The sequence below is a fragment of the Hyperolius riggenbachi genome, chromosome 10 (assembly GCF_040937935.1).
Source record: "Hyperolius riggenbachi isolate aHypRig1 chromosome 10, aHypRig1.pri, whole genome shotgun sequence".
Lineage (NCBI taxonomy): Eukaryota > Metazoa > Chordata > Amphibia > Anura > Hyperoliidae > Hyperolius > Hyperolius riggenbachi.
The window spans coordinates 277,840,222-277,860,287 of NC_090655.1; the positions used below are offsets into that span (position 1 = coordinate 277,840,222).

The 20,066-nt window shown below is 45.0% G+C and overlaps 1 protein-coding gene across 1 annotated transcript; it reads left to right on the top strand.

The window, feature by feature from the left end:
• Nucleotides 1-498: 498 nt before the first annotated feature.
• LOC137537231 (oocyte zinc finger protein XlCOF7.1-like) lies at nucleotides 499-7,928 on the top strand. The gene is made up of 9 exons (XM_068259327.1): nucleotides 499-576; nucleotides 701-835; nucleotides 921-1,044; nucleotides 1,856-1,953; nucleotides 2,066-2,269; nucleotides 6,744-7,036; nucleotides 7,085-7,204; nucleotides 7,253-7,556; nucleotides 7,671-7,928. The coding sequence occupies exons 1-9, from the start codon at nucleotides 499-501 to the stop codon at nucleotides 7,926-7,928; spliced, it is 1,614 nt and encodes a 537-aa protein (XP_068115428.1).
• Nucleotides 7,929-20,066: the final 12,138 nt, after the last annotated feature.

A 20,066-nucleotide genomic window follows, 5' to 3' on the forward strand; every position in this document is an offset into this window, starting at 1 on the left:
CCGGAACAAATAAAGATGCCCGCATGATGTCCAAAAAGTATAGTGGACATATCCAGATATATTCACACATCACTAGCTAGTGATGTGTGAATATACCTGGATACGTCCACAATAAAGGAACTTGGTTTTAGGACATCGTGCGGGCATCTCTCTTTGTTCCTACTAACTGGAATAATAAATCCCCAAAATCTGTATTATCAAATTACAATCCAATTAAAAGCAATAAAAAAGATCAGTGAAAGGTGAACAGAGTGGTGTCCTTAATAATTAAAATACAAAATCACAGGTCCTCCTCATCCAAAGTGTCAAATGTGCACTGTAAACAAATCACACGTGACTCCGCCACCCACAAGTGACAGCAATGGGGAGTGCTGGGGGGAGGGGATCCTGTATCGGTAGTTTCACCACTGACAGCCGTATGACCTAGATTATCCTTCCCTTATTATCAATCTAAAGGCAGCAGCATCCTGTACAGATCACACGACCAAATCACTGAGGATGGAGGAGGACCAGAGTCACATGACCGAGAGGATATTCAACCTCACACTGGAGATCATCTGTCTGCTGACTAGAGAGGTGAGGAGGATTCTGGGAGATCATGTGATATCACTCTTATCTCCATTAATAAAACACACCTGACCAGAGAGGTGAGGAGGATTCTGGGAGATTATGTGATGTTAGTGTTGGTCTTTCCATACAGAGTTTTCCTCCTGTGAAGTCCAGTGATCATGTGACCATCACAGTGCCCCCACCTCACTCCCTAATATCTGAGGGACACAACAAGCAGAAGATTCTGGAAATCACCAGGAAGATGATGGAGCTGCTGACAGGAGAGGTGAGCGGTGCTGGGAATTATGGGACGTCATCCAGTAACAGCAAGATATGTGTCTGGGCGGTGACTGTATTATTGTGTGTGTCAGGTTCCTATGAGATGTCAGGATGTCACCATCTATTTCTCCATGGAGGAGTGGCAGTATATAGAAGGACACAAGGACCTCTACAAGGACACCATGATGGAGAATCAGCCGCCCCTCATATCACCAGGTAAGAGGAGATTCTTAATTTTTTGTAATGGAGAAAGCAGTGCTTGGGGTCCTCCTAGATCCCCTCATCAGATAAACACAAACAGACAATTCAGTAGGGCTGTTTAGGAAAATATAGAGGTTGGGGAAGTAATGCATTCAGTATTGTAGACTTTTTTTTCCAAGTGTACCAAGATTGTCACACATGCGGTAATAGGTAATTTACTGAGAAATGTTGCTTCAGTTCAGTAAGACCTGCTCGGTAATGCAGAAGTCTCACAGCTGTGGAGGAGGTCTCTGCAGCAAGCTGAGGTTCTCTCCTACAAGTGTCTGCATAACCCATTCCTGTGTGACAGCTTACTAGAGAGTAAAGGGCTTCCTGCATCCCTTTAGATGTGTATGCATGCCACTAAAGGGCCTCTTCTGTGTACCAGTATATAGATCTGCATGTCTAAAGGGATACAGGAAAGCCTCTGTAAATGTCTCCTGCTGTTGTATTTTGTTTATCTTTCTGATAACCCGCCCGGTAGTGCATCTGGTCAAATGATGTGAGTAGCAGGACCAGGTGGCTCTTCCTATTGGCTTTCTCCCTTGTCTGTCAATTTTACTACATGCTGATTTCTAGTTATTGACAGGTCCAGCCAGATCTTAAAAATGCTCAACATTTTATTTGTTCTGCCGAATGCTCTAATCTTAGTGAATTGATGTTTTGTTAGGTATTCACCGCACAAGCCGGTAATTTACCTCACTAGTCTGTAATATTTACTTTTCAATGTGATAACACTTAGTTAATTAAGCCCATAATATTCAGTCAGTGTGTGTGTTTCCTACAGATAAATCCAGTAATGGAAACCCACCAGAGAGATGTACAGGTCCTCTTTATTCCTGGGATTGTCTAAAGGAAGATCCCACCACCCCCCACCATCATCAGGTAGGTGGAACTGAGTGTCATTAGAGACCCCAAACTATGTGACATTGTTTCCTGTTGTCTATGCTGTTATCTGTGCTCACATTATAAAGTGCTTCTTATTTTGTGTGATTAGGGTGGAGAACTGATACATGTAAGTGCTGTGGTTAAAGAGGAAGGAGAAGAGGCGTATGTGAGGAGTGATCAGCAGTCTATGGAGGAGGGTGACAAGATGGGGACAAATAAAGAGGAAGAACAAGAAACCTATCTGAGGATTGATCAGTCCACAGAGGACGGTGAAATGATGGGGACAAGTAAAGAGGAAGAAGAAGAGGCATATGTGAGGAGTGATCAGCAGTCTATGGAGAAGGGTGTCGTGATGAGGACAAGTAAAGAGGAAGAAGAGACATATGTGAGGAGTGACCAGCAGTCTATGGAGGAGGGTGACATGATGGGGACACATAAAGAGGATGAAGAAGACACATATGTGAGGAGTGATCAGCAGTCTACAGAGGAGGGTGACATGATGAGGACAAGTAAAGAGAAAGAAGAAGAGACGTATGTGAGGAGTGATCAGCAGTCTATGGAGGAGGGTGACATGATGAGGACAAGTACAGAGGAAGAAGAAGAAGAGATGTATGTGAGGAGTGATCAGCAGTCTATGGAGGAGGGGGACGTGATGAGGATAAAGAAAGAGGAAGAAGAGGCGTATGTGAGGAGTGATCAGCAGTCTATGGAGGAGAGGGACGTGATGAGAGCATCTAAGGAGGAAGACATTATTGCAGAGATGAGAATTGGTGAGTGATAAACATTAGTAATTCAATAGCCTTATTACCCTGACTAACAGATATGTCCCTGCTGGGCACAGTACAGATCATCTTCCTCTCAGTATGTGGGGTAATATTACCACAATTTCATGAATCTGCCCCTTTGATACAATGTAAAGCAGTCAGTGTACAGCTTGTATAACGGTGTAAATTTGCTGTCCCACCAACATAACTCAACACACAGCCATTAATGTCTAATCCGCTGGCAACAAAAGTGAGGACACCCCTAAGTGACAAATGTCACAATTCTACCCAATTAGACATTTCAGGGCCCAATCCAATTCACTTATTTCCTAAGTTTTCTCCTGGGTGATATTTTCATATCTTATCAATAAATGGCCTTTTAAGCCACCAGCAGGCAACAAAAAAAGATTATAAATGTGACAGTTTGGATGTTTGCTACTCGATCACACAAAACTGGCTGAACGGATTTGAATGAAATTTGTCCCACACATAGTACATTACCTGGAATAACATATAGGTTATTTTTTATCCCCATAACCAAAAAGTGGGCAGAGATAAATACAAATTTCCCTAAGGAAACGTAAACTGCAGCTATTCTTACACTGTTAATGGCAGGGTTCTCAAACTTTGCACAGTTGCTCACTGGGTGGCTGGGATTAATATACAGAAAAGTGGGTGGAGCCTACAAAAGCCAATCAAAATTCACCAATTTATTTTCAAGGGGAATATTTACTTGCTGCCATTCTTGCACTGTTAATGGCACAAGCCTCAAACCTGGTCCAGTTGGTCATTAGGTGACTGGGGTTCAAATTCAGAAAAGGGGGTGGTGCCACAAACAGCCAATCAGATTTGTTTCATTTCAATGCACATTATTGATGCCAAAGACCACAAAGCTCATAAACTAGGCCATTGAGTAATTGTGTATTAGTGTTAGAAAAAGTGGGCACAGTCAACGCCAGCCAAATACATACCCAGGCAACACCGGGCCTTCAGCTAGTTAAAAATAATTTTACAGTACTTTTTGATTTTCAGAGTGTTGAGAAGTTATTTTAAACAGCAGATGAAAAATGATGTCCTAGGAGAGAACTTAGAAGAGGAAGGGAATTGGTTCAGGCCCTTTCCCTCCCTGAGGTCATGTGACTGGTTAGTGTTACAAGGTCTCAAAAAAGCTGAAAAAAGAATTGTTGCTCCACATAAAGATGGCCTAGGCTATAAGACGATTGCCAACACTCTTACACTGAGCTGCAGCATGGTGGCCAAGACCATACAGAGGTTTCATAGGACAGGTTCCACTCTGAATAGACCTCACCATGGGCAACCAAGGAAGCGGAGTAAACGTGCTCATTGTCATAGACAGAGAGGGAGGGAGAGAGACACCAAGCATATATAGATAAAAACACACACACAGAGACACAGAAACACACACAGAGGGAGGGAGGGAGAGAGAGACACACTACACGCACACACACGCTCAGACACATATAGACACACTAACACACACAGAGACCTAGCCGCACAGCCTCTCTCTCTCCCTCCCTTTTTTTCCTACCCAGGCTTGCTGTAATCGGCCTGGCAGCAGAGGGTGGAGCTACATTCTCCTTGTGTGTTCTCCCTCCCTCCCTACCTACTGCATGTGAGAATAACTACAAAGGTGAAAACTTAAGGTGCGCACTCACGCCATATTTTTACAAGCGACAGGTCCATCAGACCCTCCCGCGGAGCAGTCGTTCTACCGACAGTAGCACGTGTGTACAAGCTGTCGGCAGACTGATAAGACTGTTTTGGACTGATCCGCACGACGTTTTATCAGTCTGCCGACAGCTTGTACACACGTGCTACTGTCGGTAGAACGACTGCTCCACGGGAGGGTCTGACGGACCCGTTGTTTGTAAAAATACAGCGTGTGTACGCGCCTTTAAAGCGGAATACAACCCTGCATTTCAACTTTGCTCTAAAACATTATTTACAGCATATTATATGCAACCAGCATTTTTTTTTACTAGACCAGCATTGGAAGGGTTACACACAGAGCTTTAAAGTTCCGTGGAGAGAAAAGCTGCAGCAGCTGAAGTTTAGATAGATACATTTAAGCAAACACAATGTAACAAGTGAGGAATGTGACTCACTCTCTCTCTCTCTGTGTCCGGGTGCTCCTGCACAGTCAGAGTGTGTGTCACATTCCACACTTGTTACATTGTGTTTACTTAAATGTATCTATCTAAACTTCGGATGCGGCAGCAGTTCTCTCCACGGAACTTTAAAGCTCTATGTGTAACCCTTCCAATGCTGGTCTAGTAAAAAAAAAATGCTGGTTGCATATAATATGCTGTAAATAATGTTTTAGAGCAAAGTTGAAATGCAGGGTTATATAATCCGCTTTAAGGACTGGAGTGATAAGACAGCACTCTCACTGTGAAAGCTTATCACTACATGTTAATAAGGCAAGCTTCTTTAGTGAATTAACACTATCTGTATTACTACAATCTGTATTTCAAAGAGACTCTGAAGCGAATAAAATTTGACATTATTACCTTGTATTCTGCTTAAGAACTCTCATTAGAGGTAAACCGCAGCGTCCCCACCGCAAAACGAGGGCTTTAGACCCCCACTCCGTTGAGCAATCCTGGCAGCGTTTCCTGAAAGAGGCAGAGCTTTCAGCTGCTGCTATCAATGGCCGCTGATCGCCGCCTCTCTCCGCCTCTCTCACTCTTCCTTCACAGAGAGGGGCGGGGAGAGGAAGAGATCCGCACGGCGATTGACGTCAGGAGAGGCAGAGCTGCAGCTGAATGTTTGCCCAGTGATTTGGGGGTCTAAACCCCTCGTTTTGCGGCAGGGACGTGGCGGTTTACCTCTAAGACTTTTGAAGCGAAATACAAGGTAATAATGGCAAATTGTATTCACTTCAGAGTCTGTTTGAAATACAGATTGATGTGTGGTGATGTTTCCACTTGCCTTATTATCACCAGAATGATCTTAATGAGTTGTGGCCATTGGAGTTGATTCACTAGCTATAGCGCTGTTAGCTATTAGGGGAAGCTGGGGTTAGGAAGGCTTAAAAGTTATTTAAAAAGTAACCTTTGTTTTAATTTAAAAGAAGCAGAGAGATTGGCCATTAGAGGATGGGCAACAGCTTCATTCCTCTGTGCACGTTATGTAGTGGCCACTATAGTGAAGTATCACGGGAGCAATACATCACTACCGCATTGCAAATCAAGGCAGTGGCCGTTGCTAAGTAACGCACGCTACGCTGCCACTAGCGCGTGTAGCGTGCACAGAGGAAATATTAAGCTAACTTTTAAACCTTCCTAACCCCAGCTTCCCCTAATCAGGCAGTCCTTGTATATGTGGACGAGGTCAGCCAGATTCTCTGCTCTGCATGGCCTGACCTATATTCATCATGGGATATTATGTTAGTGGCTTGTATAATTAGCTGCTGCAGCAGGACTTGTAATTCCATTAGGAATAGCGGCCGTGTTGTTTGGCCTCGCTCTCCCTGACCTCCCCACACTGTAATCTTGGATTGCAGGTTACTAAGTAAAGCACTTTCTCCAACTAGAGCAGATATAGCCCGCCCCCTTGTCATAGCCTCTGAAGAAGCGCTGGTGTGTGAAACTGCCGTCAGGCTCCCAGCAACCAGCACCCACCATTATCCACCCCCGCACCGGTACGTGTTTAGTATCTTCTTATGGACTGTGAAGTGATGATGTAACACACAGCCTACTTGTCTGCACATTGCCAAATAAAGGAAGTTGTACAGCAGTGCCGACCATCCTCTTTCCTTTCATCCCTAATGATAATTGTTCCTCCCCTCAGAATTCTCTAACAGGAAGTGATGATGTTTCTCTATTTGCAGGGTGGAGTCCCGGCATCAGGAACCTCTCAGAGACTCGTCTCTCTGTATCCACAGACTGTTCAACGGATGATGATGTCACTGGACAAGAGTCTCCTGCAGATATCCTGGTGACCCCAAATATTCCTCCAGACTCCCCTCACCTGTCTAACCCTGAGGGGCCTCTTACCCAGCACAGCTCTCCCCCTGCTGGAGGGTCTTATTCCTGTTCCACATGTGGGAAAAGTTACACATGGAAATCAAATCTTATCAGACATGAGAGAACTCACACTGGTGAGAAGCCCTATTCATGTGCTGAGTGTGGGAAATGTTATGGGCATAAAATAAGTCTTGTCTCTCATGAGAGATCTCATTCTGGTGAGAAGCCCTATTCATGTGCTGAGTGTGGGAAATGTTTTACTCTGAAATCAAATCTTGTTACACATGAGAGATCTCACACTGGTGAGAATCTTTATTCATGTGCTGAGTGTGGGAAAGGTTTCGTTTGGAAATCACATCTTGTCCAACATGAGAGATCTCACACTGGTGAGAAGCCCTATTCATGTGCTGAGTGTGGGAAATGTTTTACTAACAAATCATCTCTTTTCACACATGAGAGATCACACACTGGTGAGAAGCCCTATTCATGTGCTGAGTGTGGGAAATGTTTTGCTCAGAAATCAAATCTTGTCACACATGAGAGATCTCACACTGGTGCGAAGCCCTTTTCATGTGCTAAGTGTGGGAAATGTTTTGTGCGTAAATCACATCTTGCAACACATGAGAGATCTCACACTGGTGAGAAGCCTTATTCATGTGCTGAGTGTGGGAAATGTTTTGCACAGAAATCATATCTTGTCACACATGAGAGATTGCACATTGCTGAGAATCCATATTCATGTGCTGAGTGTGGGAAATGTTTTGTTTTGAAATCACACCTTATTAGCCATGAAATATCACACACTAGCGAGAAGTCGGCTTCATATGCTGAGTGTGGGAAATGTTTTGTGAGTAAATCACATCTTGTCCAACATGAGAAATCTCACACTGATGAGAAGCCCTATTCATGTGCTGAGTGTGGGAAATGTTTTGTGAGTAAATCACGTATTGTCAGGCATGAGAGATCTCACACTGGTGAGAAGCCCTATTCATGTGCTGAGTGTGGGAAATGTTTTACTCAGAAATCGCATCTTGTCACACATAAGAAATCCCACACTGGTGAGAAGCCCTATTCTTGTGCTGAGTGTGGGAAATGTTTTGCACAGAAATCAGATCTTGTCAGACATGAGGGATCTCACATTGGCGAGAAGACCTATTCATGTGCTGAGTGTGGGAAATGTTTTTGGCATAAGTCACAGCTTATCAGACACTTGTGTTGAGTGTGGGAAATGTTTTGGCTACAAATGTTCTGATGCACTCTGTTTTGTCTTTTTTTTCTTATTTTTTTTATCATATTTACACAGAATGCTGAGGATTTTTTCATGCTACTCAGTGCATTGATGTATAAAGTGTTAAAGTCCCTGAACTGAAGTGACATGATGAGATAAATATGGGTACATATAGTACTGAGCCTAGTTAGAACTGGCTTTGTGTTCACTTTTTTATTTTCCAGTGTAAGGGTTATTAAACCAGGTGCTTTATCTATACAAATGAGGCAAGATCTGTAGTGGCATGCAGCCATGGCTCTCTTGAAGAGTAAATAAAAGCCAAAACACTTTTATCTGATTGAACAAACACTCCTGATAACACGAGTGCTGAAATGATCATTATTTGTTTTTGCTGGGAGCTGAATAAACCAGATTTTACATCACACTGACTTTGCTGCTGTGCATAATTCAGAGTCAGGATACAACCCCTTAAAGTGAAAATAAGAATGTGAGACTCCAGGAAAGTTCTATATAACATTGTTATTTACATGCTGTGAGCTGCAGATGTGGGGATATTAGAAGCTCCCATTCATCCAGACTGAACTGAGGACAGGAGATTTCCCTCTCTCTGTGTCTCTGTTTTACAGTCAGCAGCCCAAGTTCCCCAGGAACTGTCTGCCAGTGAACAGTTTGGGCCATCTCTACCAGTGACAGGTACAAACTCCAAAGAGTGATTAGCACTGTGGAAAAGATCATTAGATTATCCCTGCTACCTCTCAATCTCCACATGGTGAGAATGAGGTCAAGGGCCACCAAGATTATGCGTGACCCCTCCCACCCAGGCAACCACTTCTTTGACTTCCTCCCATTGGGCCGCCGTTATTGGACCATCTCCTTTCGAACAAACACCTTCAGGCTGTCCTCCTGCTGAACTCTATCCTTCCCCTGCTGAGCCCACCCTCCTGCTGAACTCTATCCCTCCCCTGCTGAGCCCGCCCTCCTGCTGAACTCTATCCTTCCCCTGCTGAGCCCGCCCTCCTGCTGAACTCTATCCTTCCCCTGCTGAGCCCGCCCTCCTGCTGAACTCTATTCCTCCCCTGCTGAGCCCGCCCTCCTGCGGTAATCCTACCCCTCAGACAGCAGAGACTTGCCTGCTCCGGTCCTCCAAACACTGCAGGGGTGCAGCACCCTCCTAGCATCTCTGTAGCGCAACATCGCCTGCCCAGGTGTATTATTATCCTCATGCTGTAAATGTTTTCCACCTACATTACTTGACTATTGTTCTTGATTTTGTCTGCCAATGTCTGGAGTGCGAGGTAAAAATCTCCAACGCACTCTATGCTGCGGTATTGCTAACTTACGCATGCTCCATTAACTTAACGAGCGCGCCACTGAACCCACCCTGAACCCCTGGCTTCAAAGGATGAGATCCCAACACTTTGGCCCAATAAGCTGCTTGTTAAGTGACAGGAAGCCTATTGGGCCAATCAAACAGGGAGCGACCATTAAGTTAATGGAGCGCGCTTAAGCTTAAAGAATAAACCCCATAGTCATAGTAACAAAGGTGGAAATGGAGGAATTATACAAGTATGCCAGATATTTTAAGTATTTACACAATTTGTACACAGTGTTAATTATTTCAGATAAGTTTAAGAGTTTAACAAGTTTATGGCAGATGGGAAAAAGCTGGTTTTCAGTCTGTTTGTGTGTATGCAGATTGATCCAAACGTCTACCTGATGGAAGGAGCTCATACAAGGCATTTCTGGGGGAGCGTTGTCCTTGATAATGACTTTGGCCCTTCTCATACAGCGAGTCTTATACAGTTATCCAGAAGTCTCAGCATCCAGAAGGAAAAATCCTGACCTTGCAGGATGCATAAATCTAATTTACAGTTCTTTATGCAGTAATAAAGCTCTGTTACATTAAGGTAAGTCTGTCTTGTGTCTTAATTTGTTTTAAATTACTGTATTTCAACATTAATACTGAGTCTGGTATATAGTGTGGGGTATAGTACTGGGTTTTTTTTTGTTTGTTTTTTTAGCTAAGCCTATTTTTTAATTTCAATAGTTTTTATTCAGTTGTTAAGTCAAACAATACAAACCAATACAAGAGTACCAACACAGTCTTAGAGATCTATAAGCGAGTTACATGTTGGGTAATCACATACAACAAGGCATGTCAGTCTTCTGACATGCTGTACCATCAAACTTTGAAAGCGGATAAGAAGGTAGCTCAATAATGGAGGATACAGTACCAAGAATAATATTACAAAACATAACCAAAGACAGTTTAAGCTCTGTTAACTAATATCACTACTTTTAGAAAATAGTAGCAACCGTTATGAACTTAAGTAGAAAAGCTGCACCAGGACGTGTCCTTTACCCGACACGAGCAGCAGCGTTTTAGATTGGTCTATCTAGTCAGGGGAGGAGGGGAGGAAGGGTGGGGGTGGGGGGGGGGGTTACCAGGAATCCATATTTCACTTTATTTTGAGTTAATAAGTGAAGTTTGGATTTTCCTGAATCCTATCTTTCTGGGGCAATCCTTTCTGAGGAATTGGAGAGCTATCTTGAGGACAGGTGAGGGGATATCTCTTCCCACGGGATCTGCAGGTGATCAGTTGGTCTCCCAGGGGAGGAACATTTGATGAATAAGACTTCCATGTTTAAAGGGGAACTTCAGCCTAAACAAACATACTGTCATTAAGTTACATTAGTTATGTTAATTAGAATAGATAGGTAATATAAATTTTTACCCACCCTGTTTTAAAATAACAGGCAAATGTTTGTGATTCATGGGGGCTGCCATCTTTGTCATGGGGGCAGCCATCTTTTTGGTTGAAAGGAGGTGACAAGGAGCAGGAGACACAGTTCCAACTGTCCTGTGTCCTGATAACCCCTCCCAGCTGCACACGCTAGGCTTCAAATGTCAAATTCAAAATGTAAAAAAAAAAAAAAAATTTGCACTTAAACAGCAGAACGAGATAAACATCAGAAATCCCATCATGCTTTGCACAGCATTAGGGGAAAAAAGCCCGGGCAGTTTTCTTCTGTGCAGCTAAACATGAGGCTTGGATAAGAGAAACAAAGTTCTGATGCTGTGAAACTGTTAAAGAAACACCAGGCCTTTTCAGTGTTGCTGAGTCGATTTTTAGTCCGGAGGTTCACTTTAAGTTTTGGTCCACCAGGTTATGGAGTTGGGTTAATGATGGGATTTGGTTGTTACCCCAATTGGAGAGTATTAGCTGATGGGCCGCACAAATAATGTGGGTGATTTTTGTTCTATGTGTAGCCGGGAAAGTTTCCACTTTAATTAGCAACAATCCTAATAAAGGGTTTGTGGGGGGGTGACCTGGGATGTAATTAGAGATATTATTGTGAAGATTTGGGACCAGAATGGTGTGATGCAGGGGCAATCCCATAGTATGTGGATGTGGACTAAGGATCCTTGTTGGTTACATGATCTTCAGCATAGGGGAGAGTACTGGGATGAGAATTTGGACAATGTTGTTGGGGTCAGATACCAATTAAACAATATATTTTTTTAGTGGTTTCTAGATGTGTGATGCATTTAGAGTTATGTTTTAGATCCAATATTGCTTTCCTAAGACAGTCTAGTGTTTTTTGGTCTTGTGTGTCTAAGTCCCACATCTTTAATGGTTGTTGGAGTGGCTTTCCTGTGGAGGATATTAAGAATTTATAGTTAATGGAAATCTGTCCCTTAGGCTTTATGGGCTGGTTGTGTGGACAGTAGGGATGATCGGAACCAGCAAACTCTCTCTCCCTCCCCCTCTTTCTCTCTCTCTCTCTCCCTCCCTCCCTCCCTCTCTCCCTCTCTCACACATCTTCCAGAGAATTGTAGTTTCTACAAAAGCCAGCTTACATACCTTGGCCAGGAATGAAACCCAGGTCTCAATTCCTGGCCAAGGTATGTAAGCTGGCTTTTGAAAAATCCTTAAGCAAGCTACTTTTTCTATTGGATTGATCATAATGGTACATGCTAGGCTGGCTTTAGCATGTAGTGTGGTTGGTGGTCTAGGGGGTAAGTCAGATACCTACTACACACTGCGACCTGGGTTCAAGTCCCAGCCCAGCCTGGGTTCAATTCCCGGCCAAGGTATGTAAGCTGGCTTTTGAAAAAGTACAAATCCTTAAGCACGCTACTTTTTCTATTTGATTGATCATAATGATACATGCTAGGCTGGCTTTAGTATGTAGTGTGGTTGGAAAAAAAATTCAGCGGAATTCCGTTTGAGAGGTTTAGCAATTCTGTTCCGACTGCCGGAATCGGAATTGACCTAATTACGGCCGGGCGGAATCCAGCGAGCATCCCTAGTGGAGAGATCAATTCCCATATTTTCTTGGGAAGAAGCTTGAAATTAATTGGGGATGATTTATACAGGTGTGCTATTTGTAGGTATGTATATAGCTCTCTGTCGCCAAGCTTGTATTTCCACTTTAGAAAGGAGAAGGTGCTTAGTGAGGCATGAGAGAGCAGGTCATTAAGTAACAGAATGCCTTCTTTTAGCCATTGTTGTAGATTGATGTGGGGGATTGTGGATTTCAGTGCTGATAACGGGACGTTAGTTGGAATCACTTTTACTTCTTGAGCTTGTATTTTGGTTAAGGCTTTCCAAGCGTGAGCTGTTGCTAATATTGTGGGGTGGGAGATTCTGGGGAGAGGATGGGATGACCAGATAAGGTTTAGGTGGTCGAAGAGTGAGATATTGGATTGTTCTCTTTCTAGGGTCACCCATGTTTTAGTGGGGGAGTCTGGATTCCTGAATTTAGACATGTCTAGTATGGCTGCTGTGTAATAATGAAAAGGATCTGGGAGGCCAAATCCTCCTAGGTGGGGGGGGGGGGGAGATATTAGGGTTTGGTAGGAGATTCTATGTTTTCCAGAGAAAATTCAGGACTATTTTCCGAAGATTTTGGAAGAATATAAAATGAATGGGTATGGGGAGAGTCCTAAAATAGTAAAGAATTTTGGGGAAGACTGACATTTTGTATGCTGCGATTTTGCCTGATAGAGAGAATTCAAAGAGTGCTAGATGTTTCAAATCAGACTTGATAGTTTCTAGCAGTGGGGGGAAGTTACAGGAGTATAGATCGCTGGTTTTTGGAGGGATATTAAAGGGATTGAGTGTTTGGACCGTGGAAAGGGAGATATTTTAGAAATGTTGGTTTTCAATTGGGGGGGATGTTTATTCCCATCAGTAGTGATTTGTTCTCATTGACTTTGCAAAGGGAAGCCTCTGAGAAGTCTTTAAGCGTTTTGCTTATTTGAGGGATTGAAGTTAGTGGGTCTGTAACTGTGAGGAGGACGTCGTCTGCAAAAAGGGTTTGTTTTTTGTTCCGACTTGGAGAAGGTTATGCCTCGTATATTGGGATTGGACCTTATGTGTTCTGCCAATGATTCCATTCCTCTAAAGCCAGAAGGGTAGAAGGCCCTCGATCAGGCCCCATGGCTTGGAGAATGTTGATGACCGTCTGCCGCTTGTCTTCCCTTTGTAAACCCTACTTGATCTAAATGTAGGAGGTCTGGTAAGATATCTAACAGGCGATTTGCTAGGATCTTAGAGTATATCTTTAGATCACAATTCAACAGAGATATCGGGCGGTAGTTTGAGGGAGCTGAGGCGTCTTTTCCTGGCTTTGGGATCACTGTGATTGTAGCTTTAGTGAATTCTTGGGGAATCTGGCCTTGTGCGATAAAATCGTTAACTAGGGAGGTTAATTTTGGAGCAAGGAGAATAGGGAAGGTTTATAATATTCGTTGGAAAACCCATCTGGGTCTGGAGCTTTTTGTGATTTGAGTTTGTTGATAGCGTTTAAGACTTCCGAGACAGAGATTGGGGTGTTTAGGTTGTTTTTTTGTTGAACAGATATGGAAGGGAGGTTAATCTGACTAAGGTAACTATCTATAATTGAGGAGTTCGGTTGAGGGGTAGAGGGATCATCTTTTAGGTTGTATAATGTGCTATAGAAGTTGCTGAATGCGTTGGCTATGTCTTGAGGACTAGTTAGTGTTCTTTTCTTGGTAGGGTGGACCAATTTATGAATTTTTTTGCTAGTAATGGGCTTGCTTTATTATGCTGATGGTAGTAATTGAATTTCATTCCTTATTAAGTGGAATTCATATTCCTCTGATAATATTAGTCTGAGTTGGTGGCGTAATGAGAAAAGCTCTTTGGCTAGTAAAGGAGTTGGGTTCTTTTTATTTTCTGTCTCGGTGGTTTTAACTTTTTTAAGGAGATCTGTTGTTTTTTCTGATTTGGCTCTTTTTTTCTGCGGAGCCTAATTTTATCAAAAGGCCTCTAATGTAAGCTTTGTGCGCCTGCCAAACTGCTCCCTCTAACTTCCCCCGTGTCATTGAACTTATAAAACTCTTCGATCTGTTCTTCCTACCAACAACGTAAAACTAATTGCAGAAGAATGGAAGTATTCAATCTCCAGAGTGAGTTTTTTTTTGTATCAGGGGTTAGGGCAATTGTTAAGGTAATAGGGGCATGGTCCGACCAGGTTATGGTATGGATTTCAGATTTTTGGGCCACTTGAAGGGTATATCGATCTGTTAGGAAGAAGTCAATTCTTGTATAGGTCTTATGAACGAGAGGAAAGAATGTATAGTCTCTCTCTGTGCTGTGGAGAGCTCTCCATGGGTCTTAAGTCTTCCCTGTGTAAAAGCTTGGATAGGGTGTTAAGGTGTTTAGTGCGACGGTTGGAGGAATCCAGGGCTTGGTCAGAGATGCTGTTGAAGTCTCCTCCGATTATCAGTTTCCCTTTTGGGCTTTTTTAGCCTTAAAGAGAAACTCCAACCTAGAATTGAACTTTATCCCAATCAGTAGCTGATACCCCCTTTTACATGAAAAATATGATTTTCACAAACAGACCATCAGGGGGCGTTGTATGACTGATTTTGTGCTGAAACCCCTCCCACAAGAAGCTTTGAGGACCGCGGTACTCTGGGCAAACTGTCACAATGTAACAATGTTCACAGACAGGGAATAGCTGCTTACAGCTGTCTCTGACAGCCAAAACAGCTAGCAGCAGCTACATAACCTGCCCACAGTAAAAATCTCACCATGTGATAAATGTCAGTATGTAAATCAGGGAGAGGAAAGATTTTACAATGAGCAAACACTGACTAAATCATTTATACATAATTATGGTAAAAATGAAGCACTTTTTTTACTACATTATTTTCACTGGAGTTCCTCTTTAAGGATAGTTTTCTTGATGAACTTATATTGTCCTGTATTTGGTGCATATAGGTGTAGGAGAGTGACCTCTATGTTATTGATAGTCCCTATTAATAGGATGAATCGTTCTTGTGGAACAGAGCAGAATTAGAGTCCGTTAGGTGAGTCTCTTGAACAAAGAGGTCGTCTGTCTTGTGGGTGAGTGTTTCCTTCCAAAGGGAGTGCCTCTTAATTGGATTATTTAGCCCCTTGGCATTTATTGAGGTAATATTTATAGCCATATCATAGGTGGGGAGGTGCTGTACCAGGAAGTTATGGAAATCTGCTCAGGGTGAGTTTTAGCAGAAGTGTTAATAGATGATTCCGGCCATGGGAGGGGGAGGGGTGTAGGGAGGGATAGACCAATTGGAAAGGCTGGGATGAGGCATAGATTAATTCGCTTCTCACATATAGCAGAACTTAAACTCGAGGTATGTGTACTTGGACTGCAATATAATTCTCCATTGGGAGGCAATAGCTGGTCATCTGGGAGTTTAGAGGAGTACATCAGCTAGGTGGTGAAAGTAAAGGCGGAGAGACTGTATTCAGTCTGCCTCTTAAGATTTACGTTGCCAGGATTGGGAGATTTTAGCCACTTCTCTAGGATGGGGAGATTTCCCTGGGTTGTCTGGGAGAGGGATATTCCATGTCTTGAGTAGCTTGTATCCATCTGCTAATGATGTGACAGCTAGGAATTTTCCATCTTTTGGTATCAGAAGTTTGGTGGGGAAGCCCCAGCGGTATTGAATACTATGCTCTCTGAGGATTTTTGTAATGGGTTAGAGTTCCTTCCTGTTGGCCAGGGTGGCTTGGGAGAGATCTGTGTAGAGGGAGATATGACTGAAGGGATCTGGTAGCGAACCTTTTGTGCGTATTATCTGGAGCAGGCTCTCTTTAGTTATATAGAACTGGAAACAGCAGATTACATCTCTTGGGGTGGATGCAGGTAAATTAGATGGTTTTGGTAATCTGTGGATTCTTTCTATAGCAGCTTCAATGTCTGCAAGTTGTGGCAATGCAGATTTTGTTTGCTTGGTGACGTATTCCCTTAACTGTGCAGGGGTGATAATTTCCTCAATGCCTCTAAATTTAAAGTTGCAGCGGCGATTGCGATCCTCGAGATCTGCTGCTTTGGATTTCAGCCAGCTAATGTCAGTTTGATTGTCCTCCAGTATGTTAACTGTTTTGTTGTGTTCTGTGGTAAGTGCAGCAATGTGCTCCTCATTTCTGGCAATTCTGTCCCCGAGTGAGGAGAGGGACATTTGCAGGCTATTTGTGATGGCTGTAAATTCCAGTGAGAGGGATGTCTTGAATGAGAGCAGCATTTCTTTCATGTATGCCTGTGTAAGTTTCTGGTCTGAGGCGGGGAATGTTTTTATGGGAGCTGCTGCTGCTGGAGGATCTGTGTGTGGAGTCTGGCCTACCTGATCACTGGGTTCTTCTGTCCTCTGACGAGACTTGACCGGGCTGCGAGAGGAAGGTGAGGCAGTGTCAGGTGATGAATCACCACTTCGAGCTGGGGCTGATAGATCTGTTCTTGCTGTGTCACGGTTGATTGCTCCAGAGTCTGGATGGGGGAGGGAGCCATTGCCATCTTTGCTGATAGCGCGGGCCTGCATGCCTGCAAATAACTCTGGGAGCTTTTAAAGTTTAGTCTTCCCCATCTTCCTTTTATTGCTGACCTCCAGGATCATAGGGGTCTCCTGTGTCTCCAGGTTCATTTTGGAAGGTTTCCTGGCTGCTGAAAGTGTTGCGTTTGAGGCCTGAACACAGAGCTCTAACACAGCATGTCTGTCATGGACGAGCTGCAGGCACGCCCCCCCAGCTAGGCCTATTTTTTACATTGACCCTCAAGCAACCAGAAACTACACTTATCCGGCATTTGCCAATCCGCGTCAGTGCCGGATAATGGGGGTTTTACTTCTCTGGCAGCCTTGGTGCAGCTGTTGTACCAGGCCGGCATGCAATTAGTCATACCGCTTTCTATAGGGCATCTGTAGAAATTAACCAGCAGCTTGTGTGGAAGGTTAGCGCTCCTTAGTGTTCTCATAAAGTAGAAGCACTGTTGTGCTTTACCAGTTACAGCTAAAGCATTGTCAGCCCAGGAGTGGACTATAGCACTGGCCACAGGGCATCTGGGTGTCACTGCAGTACATTGAGGCTCGGGGTCTCTTCTGCTTTAGACCTCAGCAGTAGCAGAGACTATAAAATTCAGGGGCATCTATGTGGACACCATTACACTGCAACGCACCTGCTGCATTGTGAACATCACATAGGTGGTGCATTGCAGTGTGGCAAACCTCGGCTGTTATGCTACAAAGACACACTGTGACCAGAGCCTTACTGTATACTGTAAGCAGATCTATACATGTAATGGTATGTGTGCCACATTCTGCACACTCACTTGCTTCAGCTCAGCAGACAATGCACAGAAATGCATGTATAGTTGTGGCTGTGCGAGGAAAGATCCCCCCTCCCCATCCAGAGCGGAGCAGTATGCATGGCAGACCTCTGTGTACCCCCCATGTGCGGAGTGATGTTGGCCCATCTTGTGTTGTTAGCCATGACATATATTGATGGCAATGGCAGACCTCTGTGTGTCCCCCTCCCCCGTGCATAATGTGCTGTACCAGATTCTGACGTGATTGTGCCGCCCCTGAGTCTACCAGCCACTGCAATATATGTATTTAGGCTGAGCAGGAATGGCTGTGTGTCCCCCGCTATGTGCCCTGTGTCCCGTATTGTGTGCAGCTGATTACGGTAATGCCCATTAGATAAAGGCTTACCACCATGCTGCCACCCACCAGAACAGAATGTAAGGCAGACAGATCCTCTGTGTCCCTGCACCCCGAGTGTCCCCGGCATAGGCAGAGCGCTGTGTGTCCCCCGCTATGTGCCCTGTGTCCCTTATTGTGTGCAGCTGATTACGGTAATGCCCATTAGATAAAGGCTTACCACCATGCTCCTCCCACCAGTACAGAATGTAAGGCAGACAGCTCCTCTGTGTCCCTGCACCCCAAGTGTCCCCGGCATAAGCAGAGCGCTGTGTGTCCCCCGCTATGTGCCCTGTGTCCCTTATTGTGTGCAGCTGATTACAGTAATGCCCATTAGATAAAGGCTTACCACCATGCTGCCGCCCACCAGAACAGCATGTAAGGCAGATCCTCTGTGTCCCTGCACCCCGAGTGTCCCCGGCATAAGCAGAGCACTGTGTGTCCCCCGCTATGTGCCCTGTGTCCCTTATTGTGTGCAGCTGATTACAGTAATGCCCATTAGATAAAGGCTTACCACCATGCTCCTCCCACCAGAACAGGATGTAAGGCAGACAGATCCTCTGTGTCCCTGCACCCCGAGTGTCCCTGGCATAAGCAGAGCGCTGTGTGTCCCCCGCTATGTGCCCTGTGTCCCGTATTGTGTGCAGCTGATTACAGTAATGCCCATTAGATAAAGGCTTACCACTATGCTGCTACCCACCAGAACAGAATGTAAGGCAGACAGATCCTCTGTGTCCCTGCACCCCGAGTGTCCCCGGCATAAGCAGAGTGCTGCGTGTCCCCCGCTATGTGCCCTGTGTCCCGTATTGTGTGCAGCTGATTACAGTAATGCCCATTAGATAAAGGCTTACCACCATGCTCCTCCCACCAGAACAGAATGTAAGGCAGACAGATCCTCTGTGTCCCTGCACCCCGAGTGTCCCCGGCATAAGCAGAGTGCTGCGTGTCCCCCGCTATGTGCACTGTGTCCTGTATTGTGTGCAGCTGATTACGGTAATGCCCATTAGATAAAGGCTTACCACCATGCTGCCGCCCACCAGAACAGAATGTAAGGCAGACAGATCCTCTGTGTCCCTGCACCCCGAGTGTCCCCTGCATAAGCAGAGCGCTGTGTGTCCCCCACTATGTGCACTGTGTCCTGTATTGTGTGCAGCTGATTACGGTAATGCCCATTAGATAAAGGCTTACCACCATGCTGCCGCCCACCAGAACAGAATGTGAGGCAGACAGATCCTCTGTGTCCCTGCACCCCGAGTGTCCCCGGCATAAGCAGAGCGCTGTGTGTCCCCCGCTATGTGCACTGTGTCCTGTATTGTGTGCAGCTGATTACGGTAATGCCCATTAGATAAAGGCTTACCACCATGCTGCCGCCCACCAGAACAGCATGTAAGGCAGACAGATCCTCTGTGTCCCTGCACCCCGAGTGTCCCCGGCATAAGCAGAGCGCTGTGTGTCCCCCGCTATGTGCTCTGTGTCCCGTATTGTGTGCAGCTGATTACAGTAATGCCCATTAGATAAAGGCTTACCACCATGCTGCCACCCACCAGAACAGGATGTAAGGCAGACAGATCCTCTGTGTCCCTGCACCCCGAGTGTCCCCGGCATAAGCAGAGCGCTGTGTGTCCCCCGCTATGTGCACTGTGTCCTGTATTGTATGCAGCTGATTACAGTAATGCCCATTAGATAAAGGCTTACCACCATGCTGCCACCCACCAGAACAGAATGTAAGGCAGACAGATCCTCTGTGTCCCTGCACCCCGAGTGCCCCAGGCATAAGCAGAGCGCTGTGTGTCCCCCGCTATGTGCCCTGTGTCCCTGCACCCCGAGTGTCCCTGGCATAAGCAGAGCGCTGTGTGTCCCCCGCTATGTGCCCTGTGTCCTGTATTGTGTGCAGCTGATTACAGTAATGCCCATTAGATAAAGGCTTACCACCATGCTGCCACCCACCAGAACAGAATGTAAGGCAGACAGATCCTCTGTGTCCCTGCACCCCGAGTGTCCCCGGCATAAGCAGAGCGCTGTGTGCTTCTCTTGCTTACAGGACCTCCCCGCGAGCATTCCTCCGCAGCTTCTCCTGTAACTCTGCCTCTTCCTCCCAGTCTGCTGCAAGAAACTGACACTTCCTGTAACCA